This window comes from Panthera onca, chromosome C2 (genome assembly GCF_046562875.1).
Source record: "Panthera onca isolate mPanOnc1 chromosome C2, mPanOnc1 haplotype 2, whole genome shotgun sequence".
In the NCBI taxonomy this organism is placed as follows: domain Eukaryota; kingdom Metazoa; phylum Chordata; class Mammalia; order Carnivora; family Felidae; genus Panthera; species Panthera onca.
In genome coordinates this window covers 139,913,143-139,936,398 of record NC_138347.1, presented here as the reverse complement: position 1 = coordinate 139,936,398, position 23,256 = coordinate 139,913,143, and the positions used below count along the sequence as shown (strand labels likewise).

General features: G+C 38.2%; 1 protein-coding gene across 5 annotated transcripts in view; it reads right to left on the bottom strand.

Moving 5' to 3' along the window:
* The window catches only part of UBE2E2 (ubiquitin conjugating enzyme E2 E2), a 374,957-nt gene that overhangs the window by 125,730 nt on the left and 225,971 nt on the right, over positions 1-23,256 (bottom strand). Inside the window, exon 4 of one of the 5 annotated variants that reach the window (XM_060638561.2) lies at positions 15,330-15,459. The exons of the other annotated variants lie outside the window; for them this stretch is intronic. Coding sequence (XP_060494544.1) covers positions 15,330-15,459 — 130 coding nt within the window. The remainder of the gene's footprint in view (positions 1-15,329; positions 15,460-23,256) is intronic. 5 annotated transcript variants of the gene reach the window in all.

The window sequence follows — 23,256 nt, the reverse complement described above, 5'->3', positions numbered from 1 at the left end:
CTCTGTGCTGACAGCTCAGAGCCTGGAGCCCGTTTCGGATTCTGTGTCTCCCCCTCTCTCTCTGCCCCTCCCCTGTTCATGCTCTGTCTCTCTCTGTCTCAAAAATAAATAAACGTTTAAAAAAAATTAAAAAAAAATGCACTGTTATAAGAGAAATAAATAAGACTCAGAGATTAACTATTATTTTGCATCAGGACAAAATATTTCTGCAAAGAGTAGTTTGCTATAATGCAAAGAATAAGCTATTCAAAGTTATCATTACAGACCGTCACACAGGCAAGGATCATCAAGACTCTGTTATACAGGATACTATACTGTAGAAAACTAGCTGTGAGCTAATTGTGCATATAACAGACCAATCTTTTCCACACATCATTTATATGTGTACCTGTCTATCTCTACTCAGGTACCAACTGTAGTATCCTTCATTTAACATTTTCTTTAAATTAAAACATTTTTTAAAGAAGCAAATGACTATTTTAAGCCCTTTAAAAAAATAAAATACCTAGTTCAGCCTCAATTAAAAAGCCATGAAATCACAGCTCTGATGTACTATATGCTTTTCCCAATATAAATTAAAATTAATAGCTCTGATGTAAAAGTTACAAACTTTTCCTAATATAAATTAAAATTAATAAAAATAATATAAATTAGAATGAAATAATAAATACAGATAATATAAGTAATTATAAATTTTAAAATGTTATTCTGTAGTACCTATAATCATTTTGCACACCTCAGGAGTAAAGCATTATACTTTGGGAGCCACCTGAATAGGAACTCTCCTAATGTAGGAACAGTTAAAAAAGTATTCTATTACTGTGCAAACTGTTATGGGTATTTGCCCAGCTCTAGAGAATGTGTGCCTATACTCATAAATGCACACTATGCTCTGAGACTAGAAACTCAGTCAAAACAGAAATTTTGTAAAAAGTGAGGCATACCACACAACTCCCAGTTAAACATTTTTCCTTTGATAGCTACTGCGCAAGAGAGCGTTTGTAGGCATTCGAGCAAAATGGCTTAAGCAATTCTTTAAATATGTCACAATACTTGTCATGAGTTAAGGAAAAATGCCAGTTGTGCTAGAGCTGGAAGTCTGAAGGGTAAATGGGGTTTGGAGATACAAAAGTACAGACAGAGTCCTACAGACCTGGCCTGGGGAACAGCAAAAGTGAAGATTCCTTCCGCCTACATTTCTATTCTGGCTACAGGATTTCCAGTTCAGACACTGCATAACCACTGGTGGTCTCTGAGAAGCCAGAAGGGTCATCCACTTCACCTTTTTTTTTTTTAAAAAGATTTTTTTTTAATGTTTATTTATTTTTGAGAGAGAGACAGAATGCTAGTGGGGAAGAGCAGAGAGAGAGGAAGACACAGAATCCGAAGCAGGCTCCAGGCTCCAAGCTATCAGCACAGAGTCGGATGCGGGGCTTGAACGCCAACCAGAACTGTGAGATCATGACCTGAGCCAAAGTTGGACATTTAACCGACTGAGCCTCCCAGGCACCCCCATCCACTTCATCTTCATCTGAATTTGTCAGATACTCTTAGATTTAGCAAGAGCTAATGGGACCTTCTGTGGGGAAAAGTTATGATAACTAAAACTATTTCACGACCGTAGTGTTTTAGAAATTAATGACCTTTGGTGTCTTTAATATGAGATGAACTATACTATGCCTAGTGTGACTCAAACTGCCAATTGCAGGGGCAAGTAGAGCTGTCTGGATTCTAGAACCACATGGACTAGAGTTCTATCTTCACTGCCACTCATTAGCTGCGTGACCTTGGAAAATTCATTAAGCAGTTCTGTTTCAGTTCCTTCAACGGTGATAACGTTACCTACATCATAGGACTGCTGTAAGGATTAAATGATATGACATGTAGAAATAATAGCTGAAGAGTAAAATCAGGATGTAGAATAACAGTAAGAAGTCAATAAATTTGTTATCAGTTATGTGAAGTAGCATCCCCTGTAATGAGACAAAAATGAAATTGAAAACTTAAGTATCAATGAAAGCTCAGTTTACAGCACACTTGCTTTTCAGAGGATACTAGTTAGGCAAATTATTTTCTGAGATACAGATGTGCAGCCTTAGAGACTATATTGCTAATTGCATCATTTGTATTTAAGACTTCACAGACATTTTAAAAACACTTGGTAATTAATGAAGCATTTTCTCGCATTTTATGTCATCTGATTCCCAACACAAAGCCTAAGAACTAAGTTGTACAAGTATTATTCACATTCTGTAGATGAGGAAACTAAAGTTCGGAATGGCTATTTAATAATCCCACAATTATAGGAACTGGAGAAGTACTTTCTTACCACACCAACTCTGTCTCTCATAACTTCTACTTGTTTCACACTTTAGGATAAAGAAATGGGTACGACAGCACAGGCACTTGGGTGGCTCAGTTGGTTAAGCATCCAACTTTGGCTCGGGTCATGATATCACATTTCACGGGTTCGGGCCACGCGTCAGGCTCTGTGCTGACAATTCAGAGCCTGGAGCCTGCTTTGGATTCTGTGTCTGCCTCTCTCTCTCTCTCTCTGCCCCTCCTCCACTTAATGCTCTCCCTCTTGCAAATAAATAAACATTAAAAAATTAGAAAAAAAAAAGAAATGGGAATTACATAATTAAATTCTGATTTAAGATTACTGCTTATTTGCTTTGCCTTGGATAAGCAGAACGGACAGAGTACTCGTTGGCACAATAAAATTTCACATATCTCATTAAGTTATAGAAAAGTATCCCGTGTTTCAAGGGCCCTAAAAATAAATGTAAAACTTTATGTCAATAGTTGATGTTCCTGGCTCCTTGGAATAAAGTAGTAAGTACATTTAAATAATTTGACAATAAATTTCATATATTGAAAAAAAAAAAAAAGAAAAAAAAATAATGAATTAAACACCGATCTACCATAAATGATAACAAAATACTTTGACAATACTGTTGACTTTGCAGATCCTTCAAAGATCAACTTCATGTCTAGATGACTGTTCACTTCTGCTGCTACCAGCTAAGATTCTCTGCCATAGCTGCTGATTTTTTGCTACATAAATCTAAGCCAGGGCTTTATGGCCATTAGAGGAATGAAACAGCCACAAAAGTGTTATGCAAACATGCTATTTTAAAATCAAGTCCAATGTCACAGTTCATATATTTGGTACATTCTAATTTATCAAGAACATTATCTTTAAAATATTAAATAAAAATTAAAATAAAATTACTATTAGTTTAATGAAAAGCCAATGGCTAGCATGAATCCCTCTGTTTCTTTTCAGTTAAAAGCAGAGGGCCATTCTATATTGCCAATAAATGCCAATCACTAAACACGAAAGGAGTTTATAACTGTATTGGAATAAACTTAAAATGGGTTCAATCTGAAGCAAAATGATGTAATCAATGGTTACTACATTACGTTGGGTAATAAAGACAAATAATGTGCAGTTTACTTATGTACTACTTTTAAAAAGTCAGCAAAAAATTTTAAAGAAGAAGAGAGAGTTACTCATCAGATCCAGAAGCCACTCTGAGGCTCTCTCTGCAGACATCTGGCCATCTAGGGACCCAGGAGGTCAGGCCATCTCAAGTCACTGGCAAGAGAGTCTCATGGCCTAATGTTCCATACCATCATGTTATGACTACCCCTGCTTACTAGGAGTGTATGGTAAAACCTGAGTCTTAGATCTTTCATGGCTTACAGTAAGGCAATATCCTCTCTGATGTGAGAAGTTAAACGGATTTGGGCTTCTAGGTGACAGGCTCAGGTTCTCCTTCCTAATCCCAAATTTCCTACAATTCTGCCAATTAATACCATTTAAACAGTAAACATTCCTAGGGTGGGGTCACTAGTCATATCTGGTTAGTATGATATGGTTTAGCTGATTATCATCTCTTCTCTCTTAGCATCCTTAAGAGCGTGTACACTGAAGGAATTATGGGAAAAAGGCTGAGAATTAATTTTGATCAAGATGCCTTTATAAGAAAAGGCAGGTCTTTCAGTAATGGAATACTGGGAAATGCAACATTTATTGACCCCATTTATTGAGTATACTGGGTCTCCCCTGTAGATAACCTTAACCATCTAACGTGCAATAAGAATAATTTATTATAATATCACTACTGCTAACACTTCTGTAGTGTCTACTATGTGCTAGGCACTGTTACATATACTTTACTGCACTTCTATATACTTCACTTATACTATACTTTATATGTAATTTACATCCCAGTTTTAGAGACATGGGAACTGAGGCACACAGAGGTTAAGTACTTTTCCCAAGCTCACACTGCCCAAGTGGTTCCGGAGTCTCTGGTTGTAACAGCTACCTTATTGCTATAAAAGAACTCTTCTATGAGATAGAGAGATGATCAGGTGTGAGGGATGCAAAAGACGAAGTGGGAGAGTATCAAAATCAGTTTTTCCATATTGATTCTTGGCCTAGAATTTGTCTGGTCCTTTCCTTGACCTAGAGTGCCCAGATATCACTTAACACTTGTCCTGCCCCTAATCCCACTCACTTCCTCCTGCCTGCCTAGATCGGTATGTGCCTAGTAAATAGGAGTAGGGGAAGACCAGGGAAGTTTTAATTTTTTAAAAAGTTTATTTATTTACTCTGGGTGGGGAGGGGCAGAGAGAGAGGGAGAGAGAGAGAATCCCAAGCAGGTTCCGCACTGTCAGTGCAGAGCCCAACGTGGGGCTGGAACTCATCAACCACAAGATCATGACCTGAGCAGAGATCAAGAGTCGGATGCTTAACCGACTGAGCCACCCACATGCTGCATGAAAGTTTTCTGAGCTGGGGTGGAAAAACCTGAGAACTCAGGGTTGGTCATGCACAGAAAACAGAAGTATGAGAAGCTGTAGTCTTTCATCACACATTATCATATATATACCGGTGCAGACAGATAAAAGCTAACAGGGAAGAGTCATTGGTCTTTTAAAGTAAAATGAAGAATCTCTGGAATTTGTTTCCACCTAATGAGAATTAGCATTGTAATACTGTGTCCTGCTGAAGACTGACAGCTTGAAAATACTAGTTCACCTCTAAAACAGTAACAGTGGGGCAGGGGCGCCTGCGTGGCTCAGTCGGTTGAGCGTCCGACTTCGGCTCAGGTCATATCTCACGGTTAGTGGGTTCGAGACCCGCGTCGGGCTCTGTGTTGACAGCTCAGAGCCTGGAGCCTGCTTCGGATTCTGTGTCTCCCTCTTTCTCTGACCCTCCCCTGCTCGCACACTCTATGTCAAGAATAAATAAACACTGAAAAAAAATTAAAAAAAAAATGGTAACAGATATTCTTGATAATAGTTACATCCTGGTAACAAAGGCATATATTCACACACAATTTTTAGCAATGTTAAAACAGGAAGCATATAAAGTAGAGACAGTGTTAGACAATGAAGACCTCAAGTTAAAGTCAATACCATCCAGTGACAGCATCAGGGAGATATTTTTGAATTACGCTGTATAGCAATATAATATTTCATACTGAATGATGTTAATCTTGTATTATTAAAAATGAAAAACATGTTATAATGTATTCCAAATAAATCCCTTAGTGGGATATTTATGACAAATCTCTTCAGTTCACTCCCAAGTTTACAACATAGCCAGAACTGGATGGAATTACAGTTTGTTATAATTTCAGAAAACCCTACAGAGTAGATGAAAATCACATTTAATATAAATGTCACATCATATAGTGATATTACTCTTGAAATAACAGTTTTACTGGAGTAGTGTGTTTTCAGAATATGCAATGTAATCAAGACATTTCAAGTAGAAATATGTTAACTTCATATTTAAAATGTAACAAATGTGCAACAGCATTATCATGGGAAGTAGACAGTATTCTAACACCAGAAATATCTGTCTTGGAGATTTGATAATCACACACACACACACACACACAAGCTTTTGTGACTTATTATATCAACTAAAATAAATAAATGCAAGTTGTGACATTTTACTTACATTAAAAATCCTTTAAAAAGGAAATCATACTGGCGCCTAGGTGGCTCAGTTGGTTAAGTGTTTGACTCTTGATTTCGGCTCAGGTCGTGGTCTCATGGTTGGGGGATGGAGCCCTGGACTGGGCTCTGCACTGACAGCGGGGAGCCTGCTTGAGATTCTTTCTCCCTCCCTCTCTCTACGCCCCTCCCCCAAGCACATGAGTGCTTTCTCTCTCTCAAAATAAATAAATAAACTTTTAGAAACAAAATCATACTAATGGTAACTAGAGAATCATTCAGAGTACTATGATCTGTGAGTAGATGGCTATTTAACTATTATGAATTTATAACTTCCTAGTATCAATATGTAAAAATTCTTAGTTCTTATTTTCCAAATATCTTTGGATCAAGAATCAAGAACAGGATTCCTCTAACAAGTGCAGCACAGCTTTGAGACCTTATATTCATTTACTGGTCAGTTTCAATTTAATAAACTAAAGACAACAATACTTGAATCAAAACTACCTAGCAAACTTAAGCTGTGACAAAATGGTGCAAAGATCACACCAAGTGTTAATAACACTTGCTTCTCGGCTGCCCTCAAGGTATTATCACTAGCAACCTGTGGGTTTGAGGTTATAATAGTGGTGCTAGATTTACACGGGGTCATCTGAACAGTTTTTCCAGCCCTTCTGAATATGGCACACTTTTTTTTTTTAGTTTGTTTATTCATTTTTGAGGGAGAGAGAGCACAGAAGCAGGGGAGAGGGGCAGAGAGAGAGAATGTGAAGCAGGCTCCAGCTCCAAGCTGTCAGCACAGAGCCTGATAGATGTAGGGCCCAAACTCATGAACTGCGAGATCGTGACCTGAGCCGAAGTCAGCGCTCAACCGACTGAGCCACCCAGGTGTCCCATGGCACACAGAAGAAAGCAGTCTTGGGCCAACTATACGGTTGATGCCTTTGAAACTGTCTACTAGAGGCCACAGACTGCTATAGAAATATGTGAAATTTAGTGCCTGTACAATGGTCTGTTCCCTCCTTTTACCAATTACTGCTGTGAGAGCCTCAGTCTCCTTATGTATAAAATGGAAATAACAAAACATATTTTGATGGTTTTCTGTAAAAATTAAGAGTACTTTGTGAATTACAGAACAGTTTGAGAATTTCCAGTACTGGGGGTCCTGGCTGGCTAGTTCATGCCACTCCTGTTCTCGGGGTTGTGAGTTCAAGCCCCACACTGGGTGTAAAGATTACTTAAAATACATATATAAAGATAATTAAAAGAATTTCCAGTACCTAAAGCAGTAGGCTATGTTTATACAGACACAGATACATGGCCAAAAGATGAAATAAATGTAATGGCTGCTTGAAATCCATACAGTAATTTAGTAATAAGAACTTAATTTTGTTCATGTTTCTGCTTCTTGGATGTCCCTGACCACTTCCAATTTCTCCCACCTTAGCATGTCCAAATCGTTACTCTCCTTTAAGACCAAGCTCAAAAATTACTTCTAAGGACATTCCCATGACAATCCACATGGAAATAATCTCTCCTTTCTGTTATTACCAAAGTAGTTTAGCCGGTCTTCATCCACCTTATATTACAGGTATTTATATACATATTTTATCTCCTCTAATTATATATCAACAGACGGTGTATACTATGCTATCAAACACATTTCACTGATCCTAATACTAACAGTAATAATAATAACAAGAAGCAGCAGCAGCAGCATTATGTGCTCCCAGCTATAGAGGGCTTATTACACACCAATAATCATAGATTTTTGAGGGTCTTCCATTTAACCCATGTGGTAGGTACCAGCATCACCTTATATATACACGTGAAAACAGGAACAGGGGTGCGGGAGAGCTGAGATTTGAGCCTGAGTGCTAAGGTAAACTACCTCGGAAGTGTTCTGTATAGTAGGCCAAAAAGTCATGATTTCCACAAGGTCAATGAGGCAATTAATTATTTAACAGAGACTTGAAGCCAGGTCTTCTAAATTCAGTTCTAGTGTTCTTGTATCTTTGGCTTTCACACTAACTCCAACTTTGTGCCTAAGGACTTCTGGGGGGCAGCTCAATGGCTCAAAGCGCCACCCAGTCACATCTAGTCCAAATCATAAAAATAACCCCAGAAGGGTCATCCACTGAGTTGCTGCTTAGCGGTACCATGTATTAGAGAGCCAGCTCAGTCACTGAACTTCCTTGCCAAGGATTCTTCATCTGGAAAACAGAGATAAGCACTTGACCACTACCTAGTAAATTCATAGGATTTGAAATCAAGGGGGAAAAACCCTTTTAATTATTCAGAATAAAACTTTTCAGCACAAAGTATATTTTATGTTTTTTTTTCTTTTCCTTTTTAGTGTTTAAAACGAACACAAATATTTGAATTCATTATATAGAAAGTATACCGAGAAAAGGGGGCTTCATTCTGGTCTGTGGTTCCTACAGATCACAGAAGTTTTGAGGAATAATGTAATTAAAATAGGCCAAATACCTCTCTCTACAATAGTTGGTGGACCTTTTCCAGAAACTTCCCTCACAACTTGAAATGGCATGAGGCTTGGCTAATTTGCTCACAGGATGAATTTGTGTGGCAGACCTCAGGGCGATAGAATGGTTATTGCAGAGGTCATGGGGGTGTTTATATAGCTCCCCTATTATAAACCAGCAATTGGTTATTTTTTCTCCTCATAGCTTGGCTAGTTTAAATGTTGTCTCATAATGTGTCTGCATTTGTAAACATTTTACGGTTCTCACTTACCTTCTCATGATTAGAAGCTGGAAAACAACTAAAGTTACTAATTAAGCAGACTTTAATGATTACTGAACTAATTTGGGGTGTAATTCTACTATGTGTATCGGTTACAAGTTCTGCTCTTATTATCTTTCATCTTTCTTAGCCACATCTGCCATGTCAGACATCATAAGCAGAATACTTATGAATTATAAAAAAAATCACTTTGTTCTACTAGTTAACAAAATAGCTAAACAATGAAAAAGAAATTTCAAGAACAATACTCTCAGGAGTCAAGGCTGGACCTTCTGAAATTTCTTATGGGTAGATTTGCATATTTAAAAAAAAGCATTTGTCAGGCTTTGAAAACATAATAGAAGTCCATAATTTGTGAGCACAGATCTGTGTTTACTTTATCAATATTATTATTTTGCAGGTGGTTGTAACCAGTTTTATTGATGGGGAGGGAGCTGGGGGAGCAGAGAGGGTTTAGGACTCATCTAGTATGCATGGTAAGCTGGAGGTCAAGAGAGAGGTCATCAGGGGGATCTGCATTTAGTTTAAATGTGTGTGGCCCCATAATTAAGGCAGAAAACTGATTTTGAAGGGAGATCTAGTTCAAACTACATATGCAAAAAATGAGATAGACTCTGAATTATCAAATCAGAATGTACATAAAATATAGGCAATTCATGATTATCTTTTTGATTTATTGATACTTACTTTGTTTGGTAGACACAAAGTGCACTTCCTATTGACAATTAAGTTAGGTATTGACAGGGGAGGTAGTTAACTTGCTTAATTATAGCTGTTAATAGTTCTGCTCCCTCTACTTTGCATGCTGGGAAGCCTGTGTAAACCTAACTCTCAGGCCTTCTCCCAGAAACAGGAGAGGGCAAAACCCGTATTAAGCTGTTCTAGGCAGGTATAGTCCTCAGTATGGCAGAAAGATAGGACAATCCTAATGCGTTCTTTGGAATCAAATCCACACACTTGGAGTCAGTGACTTTGAGACTCTCTGACACACCCATAAATGAGCAGAGCACATTTTAAGCCAGCAGATAAAAAACATTTCCAATATTTTCTATGCAATGTCCAGAATATGAGTTCAGCTGCAGCTAAATTAGTGCATTGTACAGCAACTTAAAAGAAGGTAGTATTTTATTTTAGTGTTTGCATTTGTATGCAGTTTTAAAAGTTTGGCATCTTAAGACTTACACAAAGTTCAAACACAGCTTTAAAAGAGTTATTCTACGTGTATATGCACAGCATTATTTTGCATCCATCCATCACTCACACAGAAAGAGAGCTGTTAGATTATCCTTTCTGGTTTGTGAGGTGACAGTCTTTGTCCTATAAGGAAAGCCCATGTGAATGCTCACTCTCATTACATCTTGCTAACTTCCTCTAGCCCACAACTCTGTTGTTTTAGGCTTTCTGGCAATTGATTCGATAATTTCTGTCTTGAAGTTTTTTATGAGACTAACAAAGACACAAGGGAGAACATGAGACTTAAATCAGATTTCAGAGGGCAGATGGAAAGCAGTCAGACCTGAGCGTCCTATGAAGGTCAACCTAGCTCTCAGGTTTTAAAATAGGGACTCCCTTCATGGGCGGAACCACTTCAAATAAGCCATTCTTTTTCAAAGCTTCCCTTCTCCTAAAATAATAGACTCTTTCTAATAGAGATTCTGCTATAAATTAATAACTAATAAACATAAGGTATGAGAGAAGGAAGTTATAATATTAAGTACTATAAAATTTTTTTAAATCAGTTATGAAGTATTAAAAGCAATCAAGAACAGCTAATGAGTATCTAAAAAAATATTCTTATAAAAAATCCAAGGAGAACTAAATTGAGAAAAGTAAAACATGTCTCTATCTTATTCTTCCCTTTAAGTTCTAGTAGCTTTTAATTCTAACAAAAACCTGAATTTGTAATTATATGCAATTTGCAAATATCTCTGAATTTCTGTCTCCCTGCTACGAAACTAAAGAGTACAGAAAATTGTACTTTTAGGTTATTTTATAGCAGACATCCTAGCTATTTATTCTTAGGTGTTCATCTTCTTTAAAAAGTAGCCAGCAACTCTGTAATGAGCTCAGGAAGGGGTTCCTACCTATTCAAGGTATTAACATCTTAACACATAAGAGATACTTCCTGGGCCAATGTGCAAATACATCCTGAAAAGAAAGCTGTAATATTTTGCCCTAGAAAGTTCTGTTGATTGCAAAGGATTAGGAAAATCTATAATGATCTATAGATTTCATCATATCTATGATGAAATCTATAGATTTCACCTATAATGAAAAATTTATTTATTGTTTGCTTTACAATGTACTTTTTATATGCAACATCTTGATTCATACTTTATTAGGATCTTCAATGATTCCCTTTCCAAACTGAGAAAAGCATATAAAGAGATTTTTTTAATTTATTTTTTTATTAAAAATTTTTAAAAAATGTTTATTTCTGAGACAGAGACAGGGCATGAGTGGGGGAGGGGCAGAGAGAGAGAGGGAGACACCGAATTAGAAGCAGGCTCCAAGCTCTGAGCTGTCAGCACAGAGCCCGAAGTGGGGCCAAACTCACAAACCATGAGATCATGACCTGAGCCAAAGTCGGTCGCTCAACCAACTGAGCCACCCAGGCACCCCATAAAGAGATTTTTTTAAATCCCCTAACTATATAGTTCTATGTATCTAAGTTCTAGTCTTCTAAAATTTGAACCACTTTTACATGAGAAGGGGATATACAGAAAGAGAAAATGTGCCAAAACTTTAGTCTTGGTTTTTCTTTTGTTAATACTTTAGATATTTGTTCTAACTCTTTAAACCAGATTCATACCAACTCTCTTTTTAAAAATAGATTAACAATATAAAGCATGTTCTCTTTTTGCTCACTATGGAAAGCAGAAACAAACTGAGAGCTTGAGAATGTATTGTTTCCAACAGAAACAGATGAATTAAAAAGTCTGTGTTCATTTTAACAAAAATTCATTAGTTTTAATAACATGTTGAAAATACCACAACCAGATTGATTTAACTGACACATTTAAAATGTACATGATAAAGCAGGATACTCTATACCAAAGGTAGTAGTTACTAGTTACAGAAAGATCCAAACTTAGACACCTAAGTCTTAAGTATACTCCAGTTCCTTGGAAATGGTGCAAAATTATTTTACTTATCATTTCTTCTGTACAGTAGTTACTTTTCTAAATATGCTATTTTTAAAAAATGGGACATATGGTTTAAGCAGTATAAGTGCACTTATGGGGAAAACAGGATGAAATATCAGAAAGATGGCTTGTTCTGGGAAATCCAGGATGTATAGTTGTTACTTGAACAAAGGGGTATGTGCTATGTGCTGTAGAGAACAGAAGCCATTGGCATGAAAAGAATTTAAGGCTATCTGTTGGATATAGGCATTTTGGGATAAATTATGATCTTCTAAAAGTTTTCTTCCTCCTTATTGTCCTTACCAGATCTCTAGCTATACACTGCCTTTTAAAGAATGACAACAATAATGTCATTTTCCCTTAGACCCATCTGTGACCAACACAGAATTGCATAGTAGCAATGCAACCACCTAAGATAACATGAATTGCCTGGCCTAATAAAGATTATAACTAGATCAAGACAGGGTGTCAATCTAAACCAGTAATCTAAAGCTAAATTTTAATTGGTCAATGAGTACTAAAATGTGTAATTCCCTTATTTTGCAAACATGACTTTGCCCTGAAATTTCTACAGTATGACAAAATCTTCACAGTGATTTGAAAAATATATATTCTTAGCAAGAAGACAGTGCTTTCTTGCACTCCAAATAATTTGTCAGAGTCAACAGAGGATTGCCAATCAGTTCACAAGTGTATACAATAACAGAAAAAGAATGATTCTATAAGAATTGCACCTGTTTATGATTTGAATTCCCTTAAAGCATTTCAATTCTGTCTCTTACTGACAATTAAAGGCATGACCTTAAATACTTGCAGCAGTTAGATATATCATGTCATTGAATGTGTTAATCCATCAATGGGTATATACTATTTAAACAATGAGTGGACAAACCAATATATTCCATTTGCAACAATTTCTGAACTATGCAACAAACTCCATCTTTTTTCTTCCCTGTTTTTAGTGAAATACTTCCCAAACTTCACAAAAACACCTCAAAGAAATGTTGATAATTCACCATCAACCTTTCCTATATTTCAGTTTTAACAATTACATATCCATAATTTAATGTCCAGGAAGAATAACATTACAGGCATATGGTAAAAGAAAACACTCTAATAGGCATATGGTAAAACAACACTGAAATAATTTCGCAAAATAATATGCCATATATTACTCTAAGTTCCTTAAAAACTTATTCTCATTAAAACTTTGCCTTTATGACATAACCAGCCACATCCATCTCCCCTTACTCTTAGGCAATGCTCAATTTTTTCATTCTTAGTCACTACCTTAAGGAAGTACAAATAAATTTTTTAAAACCCCACTAACATAGATGCTTCTTGTCAAGAGAATATGAACATATTCCTCACTCAACAAAATAACCACTGTATGAAATAAAGTCTGAATCACTGTTACAGAAATAAAGCATACTTCTGTATCTTTCAAGGTATAAAAGTAATTTATCACCATGGTATTACTTTATTTTGGATTTCTTATACTGGGAAGTTTGTACTGCTACACTGACAGCAGAAAATCTGTATCTTCTATGGCATAATCAAGACTCCTAAAAAGGTACCATAGTGTTGGGGCACCTGGGTGGCTTAGTCGGTTAAGTGTCTGACTCTGGTTTTGGCTTAGGTCATCATCTCCCGGTTTGTGGGTTGGAGCCCCATATTGAGCTCAGCACTGCTGGTGCGGAGCCTGCTTGGGATTCCTCTCTCTGTCTCTCTCTGTCTCTGTCTCTCAAAAATAAATAAACTAAAAAAAAAAAAAAAAAAAAAGTAACATAAGTGTGGTTAAAAGCACTGACTTGCTGGGTTCAAATCCCGGTACTGCCACTAAGTAACGCTGGCTGAATTATTCTTTATTCGATGCCTCAGCTTTCTAATTTTTAAAATTATAACAGCACTTCTCAGGGATATTTTGAAGATGACATTTAGTGATACTTATGTAAGTACTACTAATTACTGAGCTGGTAATTCTTATTTTGCACAGATACAAATGGATACCACGACAAAATTTGATGAAACGATTTTTAAAAATAAACTTCAGTGGCACCTGGGTAGCTGAGTCAGTTAAGCATCTGATTCTTGATTTTGGCTCAGGTGATCTCACCTGAGATTCTTGATTTTGGCTCAGTCTTGTGAGACTGAGCCCCATGCCGGGCTCTTTGCTGGGTGTGAAACCTGCTTGGGATTTTCTCTCTCCTTCTCTCTCTGCCCCTCCCCTCCCTCTCAAAATAAATAGATAAACTTAAAAAACATTAGTAAGCTTCAAAAAATTTTAGGATCATTTTAGATTTACAGAAATATTACAAAGACAGTACAGAGAGTTCCCATACATCCCCCGCTCCCCACAATTTCTCTTATTAGCATCTTACGACGTAAAGCAATTTTTAATGATTGCCCAATAGTGGAAGGACATCTACCCTCAGTAGTAAACCTAAAAATATAGTTAATCTGTAATTTCAATAACCTATCTACCAGATCCAAACTTTGAAACATACTGAGTACTGCATTATAATGAATAAATGCTGAATTTAATGTTTTGGTAATAGCACTGCATGCACTATACTAATGTAGGATATTTTATTGTCTCATTAAAAAGGAATAATAAAATGGAAAAGTTATTTTAATGTGTATAATTACTTCTACATATATAGTGAAGTTCCAAATTAAAACATGTAAAGAAGCAAATAAAGCTAGGATATTTAAATTGCTATTACTTTGTAATTTTAAGGTTGAATAAATTTTCTTAATATCATAAAGTAATTAAAACTATGGAAGGGCAATATGGGTGAATAAGTTTCGAAGTAAGAATTTTTAATTTAAGTATTTTCTTACTTTTAGAGAATTCTATTTACAATAATATAAAACAAGGAAACATTTTCTGGGTTATTAAAGAAACAGAGGTAAAGGGGTACATTTGTAGAAATATTCAAAAAGGCTGGACACCTGAGGCACACAGCGTTCAATGTATGCATTCACTGTTCATTTTAGTAGCCACTAGTCATATGTGGAGAATTAAATTTAAATTAATTAAAATGAGATAAAACTGGAAATTAAATTCTTCATTTGCACCACATTTCAAGTACTCAGCAGCAGTATGTGGTTGGTGGGTAGTGTATGGGCAAGGGCATACAGAGAACATTTCCACCACTGCAGAAAGTTCTGTTCAACAGTATTGCTTGTTCTACACAAGGAACCAAGTGTTTCACTAATCACACCTGAGTCTTAACCAATAGTCTTAATCTCTTATCCAAACAAGTTCTTTTGATTACACTTGGAAAAACGAAGCAGAACAGTAAAAAGACGCTTATATCTCCTTTACTGAATGTTTAAGAGAAACAGGAAGAGGTTCTGGCCATTTCTCACAGACAAATGGCCACCAAGAAATGGAAAACTTGCTGAGGTCCTCAAAGCCATTGCTGTACTCACGTGGTAGGGTAGCAGTGGGCCAGGTGGCCAGGAGGACTCCTCTTCAGGGGTACATTTCCTCACTAGGGGAGGGGTCCCCATGTGGGGCCTTCGCACTGGTGGGACCTTCCCCATTACGGGGCTGGGGTTCCTGCCAGTGAAAAATGGGAAATTTCATTGTTAGCCAACTTTGAATCTTTCCCTTTTTGAGATATTAAAAACACTGCTTACTGGATTATTTAGTTAATTCAAAACAGGGTTATATGAGATAAACTCTTAGAACTGGTTAACCATGATGAGTGACGGATTCTACCTGCCCCTCAGTCTCCCAGGACACGACCTGCAGCATTACTGAAACTATTAGAATCTTAGATCTAGTCACATAATGAGAAGATTAGATTGAACCAGATAACGGGTTTTCCCAATCAATGTTAAAAACTGTCTTTTAATTACCAGTAATGAGCAGTGGTGAAAAGAGAAAATATAATCATATGTAACAAAAACCTTACAAAGTTCCACAGCTCCTCATTTTCACCCCATCCAAACTTTAAAAATTAGAGTTGAAAACGGGAAGCAAATGTTTGAATTCCATCCACTTACTTCTCCTGACCATTCTATGATTTGGTATTATTAAATGGTGATAAATGGCCAAGGGTGATTAATGGTCTTTGAAATGGTCAAGAGAAACTGGGATCTGTTGAGGTTTTTTTTTCAAACAAATTTTAAGAAATCCATGTAAGCAGTTTGTAAAGATCTACAAATGTGGCTAACAATAAAAATCCCCCATGAACGCTTTCATTCAACAAATGCTATTTGTTCAAGATGAGCGCTTTCATTGTTTTAATCACAACATACACAACTGCAACAAAATATTTTTGCTAACATTTCAAACTGTAATATTATTACCCCGAATTCTTCCAGTTTAAATTATTTTTGCCAGTGTGTTTTATAATGGCATACCTTTGGGCAATAAGGTAAGGGGCCCCATTCAACAGAACACTATGGATTCTTCGGGAAGATAACATCACACTTCTATAAAGCACTGAAAGGAAGGGAAAATGCAAGTTTGTGGTGAACTCTGAGAAGATGCAGGAGGAAGTAAATGCATGGAGTTGTGCACTGAAAGATTTTCCCAAAGATACCAGACCCTGGTTCTGCCAGACTTAGTTTCCTAATCTCTTGAGTTGCAACTTTTGCCTCTAATCCCTTATAATTACCTGGGCTCCCAGACAACAATTTAGAGATCAGGTTATTAAAAATTGCACTTCTCTGTCTATAACTACACGGAGTCCCCTGCTCATGCTCTGTCTTACTCTCTCTCAAAAATAAATAAACATTAAAAAAAAATTTAAAAAAAGGGGGGGGGCGCCTGGGTGGCTCAGTCGGTTGGGCATCTGACTTCAGCTCAGGTCATGTTCTCACGGTTCGTTGTTCAAGCTCCATGTCGGGCTCTCTGCTGACAGCTCAGAGCCTGGAGCCTGCTTCTGATTCTTTGTCTCCCTCTCTCTGGCCCTCCCCTGCTCATGCTCTGTCTCACTCTCTCTCAAAAATAAATAAACATTAAAAAAAATTTATAACTACACGGAGGATGGGGGATGGAGAAAGGAAGCAGAAGCAGGAAGAGATATTTTATTAAAAAATTGGATACACTTGAATATAAATGATAAACCTTGAAATTTGTAACAGAAATGCATTTCAGATAGTTAGAAAGTATCTGGAATCCAACGACATAATATTACCTGTAAGTTTGAATACTTTCCATAAGAAGAACTACTATCGTTCTTGATTAGTTTTCTATCAGAAAACTAAAAAAATATTAATTTCGTAAACTATTCCTAAGTGAATTCAAAATCTTAATTACAGTGGATAAACTAAGTTTACCTAAGCTGTTGTGAGACAAAGTGAGGTTGTAAAAATTTAAATTTTGACATAATCTGTATGAAAAATAGTTCCAGACTATATGGTCAAATAGAAACACTGTCAAAGACATAAATATTAAGATCTATATTAAATAGCAAAGGCAGGCATGCCTTTCAGGAGTTGACCAAAGTTCCCAGGAGGGGGACTGAAATGCTTCATGACTAGAGCTTCATTCTGGAAAGATTATGAGGTCACTGACCCAGACAGATTCAATCAAATTAAATTCTGCTGGACTTCCTGTCTACCCAGAAACACCCTAATATTCACAGATAAGAACTTCTTCACAATGGCTTATCTATTCGGAAAAAATGACTTCCCTAAAAAGAATGATTTTTAAAAACAGAAACTTACTGTTCCGAATATTGATTTAATATTCACTTTGCTATATAATCAGTTTTTCTGTAACCTTTCTTCAAGTCATAGGCTTCAAGAACAGAACAGCAATGTCTAAAAACTACATATAATGCTCTGTTTCCCAATTCTAAGATAAAATTGTAAAACATATTACCACAAGGATACCTGAAGCTGCCACATGTGGTGGTGGTGGCGATTTCCCACACCCCAAAGGCACCTGGCGGAGAGGGGCTCTCCTCACCACACCTCATATCCCGTGCAAGGCTGTTCTGGAATGTCTCTTCCTACTCCACGCAAGATGCCATATATGTTAATGGAGGCCCTGAAGACAACTATATCATACCCTATTTCATTCACTATAAAATGATGATGCACTATTATTTTATGAACCATTAAGAAAAAAATTGCCAAATTAAACTATAACTGAGTGATTTCTTAAAACATAAAAATTATTTTACACTTACTGAATGGGCTCTCATGATAAGTACAATGGTGATAGATGGTAATTATCACTGGAGCACAAATAAAAAGACTATGTGAGCAAAAAATTATTACTAAAGCTTCTTTACATTCATATTTCCAATCTTCTGCACCACTTTTCAGCTCAGAGATGACAGTTTTCCCACAAAATACAGTCCTGTGTACCATTAGGAGCATTGTTGGTGCAGTGTATCTTGACATGTTGCTCCACTTCTGCTTCTGGAATTTTCTTCCAAGCTGCAGACTTTTTTTGCAAGTGTTTTTGTGAATGCACAGGCACTAACAACTAAGTCACAACAGCTAGCTGGCCAAAAGCAAAGATAAAAGAAGTGTTAAAATATGAGAGGGGTGGGAGAAGAAAGGCTTCCTAGAATTGCTGAGCTAGAGTAACAGTGCTCCCAAAGTCTGCAAACGCTTCTCTTTCACTTTCTGTCATCCATCCAACAATTCACTCCCCAAATAGTTATTAATCTCCTAATATATAAGGCAGATACTAAGCTAGGGCTAGAGCAGTGTACAAAGCAGGTAATGATACTACCCTCAAGGAACTTATGAGCAGGTTAGCATACACAATTTATACAAAACTACAATTATTGTAATATTATAAAAAAGAGACACATGGTGAAAAATAACATACATGACTAATTTGACCCTGTCAAGGAGGACAGATAGTACCTAAGGAAAGAGAGGAGAGAGAAATATGTCAGGCAGAGAAAAGAGCAAGCGTAAGGAAGGAGAGAGCAAGGAACTTTTTTCACACAGGTAATAGTACTGGGAAAAGGAAAACTCCAGACTTCTTGAGGACTATCACATTAGAGTTCCAAACTATACTCATATTGGGGCATCTGAAATGCCACTATATTGCTCTGATTAGAATGCAGGTGTATGGAGGCTAGGTAATTCCTCAAGCGTTGGCTCAGGTCCAGTGGGATCTATAGACCTCCCATGGACTTACTTCTTGACTTCAAGTGTATAACTGGGAAACCCTCACGCTGGCTCTCTGACATTGGGATACGTGTCATTTTTGTAAGAAGAGCGGAGCAAACCCTTGAAACTTTCCCCTACAACTCCATCTTCAGTCTAGATATAGTAAATCAAAAGCAATACCGTATACTGGGAAGAAGTGCAGAGATTAGCACCACTATCAGAGACATACAGATGCAGGAGCGGTGGTCCTTAATTAGATACCCTTTCTTTTTTTTTTTTTTTTTTTTTTTTTTTTTTTTTTTTTAATTTATTTTTGGGACAGAGAGAGACATAGCATGAACGGGGGAGGGTCAGAGAGAGAGGGAGACACAGAATCGGAAGCAGGCTCCAGGCTCTGAGCCATCAGCCCAGAGCCCGACGCGGGGCTCGAACTCACGGACCGCGAGATCGTGACCTGGCTGAAGTCGGACGCTTAACCGACTGCGCCACCCAGGCGCCCCTAGATACCCTTTCTATACTTATAGTGACCCTGCAGAAAAAAAAACAGATGATGGATCATTGTAACCTTAAACTGGTGGAAGTCCCAATAGCGGCTGTCATGCTAAGTATGACATTATACGGCTTCTGGCATTTGGTATTCAGCTATTTATGGAGTGAGTACTTTCTTCTCAGAGCCCACAGAAGGGTGGATCAAAAGCAGATTCCTGGTACGGACAGGATACTACCCTGCCCCAGGGCAACAGTAACTCTCCTGATCTCCCTCAACATTTAATCTGCACGGACCTGGATCATCTGCTCATTCCACAGAATGTGACTCTAATCCATTATATTGATGACACCATACTAACTGGATCTGTAAAGCAAGAAATGGAAAAGAATCCTGGTTGACCTAGTAAAACGCACACCAGACACCTCACAAAAAATAGGAGATACCGCACACTGCTTATGTTTTTAAGAACTCAAGGGCTCCGAGACATGCTAAGAATACCCTCTGTCAGGTAAAAAACATCTCGCTTTTCTCAGCACCTACTGCTAAGAAAAAGGTAGACCTCACTGGGTTCTGGAGACAATATATTCCATATTTCATAACACTGCTTTGACTCGTTTATCAGAGATGCAGTGGCTGCCTGTTCCAAGAGTGACCCAGAACTATGCAAAAGACTAGGTAGCAGGTCCAGGCTGTGGTGCAACTGTGCCAGTGGATCTGAGGGTGCAGGACCTGTCCCTGATAGAAAAGGTGTCTGTGGAGTCTCTTGCAAGTGCCAAAAGAGAAGCCACAGTGCAGAACCCTGGGGTTCTGTGGCAGAAAACAGAGGGCCCTAATGGAATTTTTATGCCTGACCATGGGTCAACAAAGGACCCTGGGACCGGAAGTACTCACTGAGACACAAAGTTAGATGGGCACAGAAACAACCTGCTATATGATGGAAAGGACTTATTTTGGATTAGGCCCAAGTATACTCAGAAAGCATGAGTAAATTACATTTCCAGGTAACCCAGACTCCCAGGTGATAAATGTCTCTTTCTTTCATGACCAACTGACAGAAAGAAAAAGAATTCGACAATGGACTACCGCTACACTGCAGTCTTATTCAGGAGTGGACATAAACGACTGTGGCAGAGGAAGTCTGGCCAGGGAGAACAGCTGGAGCAGTGCATTTGGTCATCCATTTCAAATGGAGGGAGAAACGGCCTCAACCACACACATCTTGACTCGTGGGCCGTAGCAAATGGCTCAACTGCTGATCGGGGCCTAGAAAACAGCGGTGAAAGACAGTATGATAAGGAGGTCTGGGAAAGATGGACTGGACACAAATGAGGCGCAGTTTTGTATCTCACATTCGTGCCCACCAGGAAGCATCTACCCAAATGTCAATGTGTATTGCCAAAGGTCAACAAAAGGTGAACAGGATGAGTCCTTCTATGGGTGTCAGCCAGCCTCCCAGTTAGGTCACCAAAGAGTTGATACAACAAGCCCATGAATAAAATGGCTATGGTGCTTCTGCTCACCAATGCTGAAAAAAGTTATTACTACTGCTAAATGCTTTAACCTGCCAGCAACAGATATAGTGTCAAGCTCTCAATGTGCCACAATTACTCAAGACCAGTCAATCACTGGGTGTAAGACTGAGCACATGGGAAGGGGCAATGATTTATTTTACTAAAATTAATACCTACTCTGGATATGAGTTTTGTTTCTAGCTCCCAATACTTTTGCTACCACCACTATCCCAAGGCTTATAAAATACCTGATCTATCAATATGATATCCCACAAAACCCTACTTTAGGCCAAGGACCCATTTTATAACAAAGAAATGTGACAATGGGTACATAACCTTAGAATCCACTGTTCTAACCATGACTCTACCCACAGAGAAATAGCTGGCCTTACAGGCAGGTAGAATAGCCTATTAAAAAGTCAGAGGGTGCCTGGGTGGCTCAGCAGGTTAAGCATCTGACTTCGGCTCAGATCATGATCTCACGGTTCGTGGGTTCGAGCCTCGTATCGGGCTCTGTGCTAACAGCTCAGAGCCTGGAGCCTGCTTTGGATTCTGTGTGTGTCTCCCTCTCTCTCTGCCCCTCCCCACCTTGGGCTCTGTCTCTGTCTCTCAAAAAAAAAAAAAAAAAAAAAAAAAAGTAAGAAACAAAGAATCAACTGTTAAAAAATAAAAGTCAGCTAAAGAGAAATCTTAAAGATAACTCCCAACTCCAGATGTGGCATATACGCTGAAGCAATGCTTTCAATGTATGGTCTGCTACCAACAGCTAGAATACTTAGGTCTGGGAACCAAAGGATGAAAGTAGGATTAGCTTCTGTCATCATCATTCCCAGTGGACCCACTTGCAGAATTTGTGTTTCCCTTCCATGAAACTTCAGTATCTGCTAAGTTAGAAGTCCTGATACCCAGGCTGGTTTGGGGAAGTAACTGTTTCATCCAGAGGACACAAAAGAGTTACATTAAATGTAAATCTCTGACTACCTTCTGGTCACTGTGGGCTTCTCATGTCTGTACACCCATAGAAAAAAAGGGAGTCAGTCTACTTTTGGGGATACTCAATACTGATCATTATGAGAAGCAAAGACTATGGCTACAAAGTGAGGGAGGGAGAAATATGTCCAGAACTTGGGGGATTTCATCAGAAATCTCTTGGTGCTTCCATGGCCAGTGGTAACAGTCAATGGGAAATTCCAGCATGACTCAATAAGAAAAAGGCAACTAAGGGCTCAGACATTTGAGGGAAGTCTGGGTCACTTCAGCAGGCAAGGAACTCAAATCCGGCAAAAACATTTGCCACTGATGAAGAAAATGTAGACCGGGTAAAAGAAGGAGATGATGAGTATCACTTACAGTTTCAGGGTCCGTTGCAGCAGTAGGGACTGCAGTAGTTAGTTTCTCTTAGCTCTCTTGCCTTAAGTCTTTTGCCATAGGATTAAAGCAAGGCTTCACCTTAAAAGGGACTCAGTTACTGATTGCACTTGTATCTCTGATCTCAGGGAGGCAGTGAGGCCCCATACTGTAGTATGGAAGCTAGGTATAATTTAGGGCACGAGTGATCTGAGTGGTAAAAGGGGTATATTACACTGGACACCTTGTCTGTACCACGTTAGATTCTCTCAATTTCACTTGCGTCTTATTTCAGCTTTCATCAGTACTAACTTCACAAAGGTATATGTGACAGCACCTTGCCTCATGTCTGTGGGCAGCTCTTGCCTCTCACTCCAAGGCATCTTTGTTGACATTGATCCCCACTTGCAAGTGGATCCCCACTTGCACATCACCCCATTAACTACTGGGGGACTTGGGGAAGTTAATATATCTTAGGGAAAATCTTGACCAGTAAGAACTAGTGGAAAAACTCTTCCTCCTTTCTCCTCTCACAATGCACAATCTTAAGACAGTTTACCTTATTTCTCAGGGGTATGGTCCTCCAGGATCGGGCAGTGCCAGGCAACTCAACAGCTTATCCATGTATTGACTCTCCCTGCTACCAAACTACATTCTTCTTGCCCTCTACTTGCTGAGATTATAGCCAGCCCCTAACAAAGTAACAGCACAAAGCCCCCTGCTTCAGATTCTTCTTTCTGAGGAAGCTAAGACAAACCTCAGAGTATGTGGTGTCGTTATGATGTCCAAGCGGTCATTCCTCTAGTGCTCAGAGGTGGTAAGTGAAACCACAGGCAGAGATGAGATCACTCAGAGAGGGAGAGAGAGTGAGAGAAGAGGACCTAACAACTGCCAAATGAATGGCCATGAGGAAGATAAT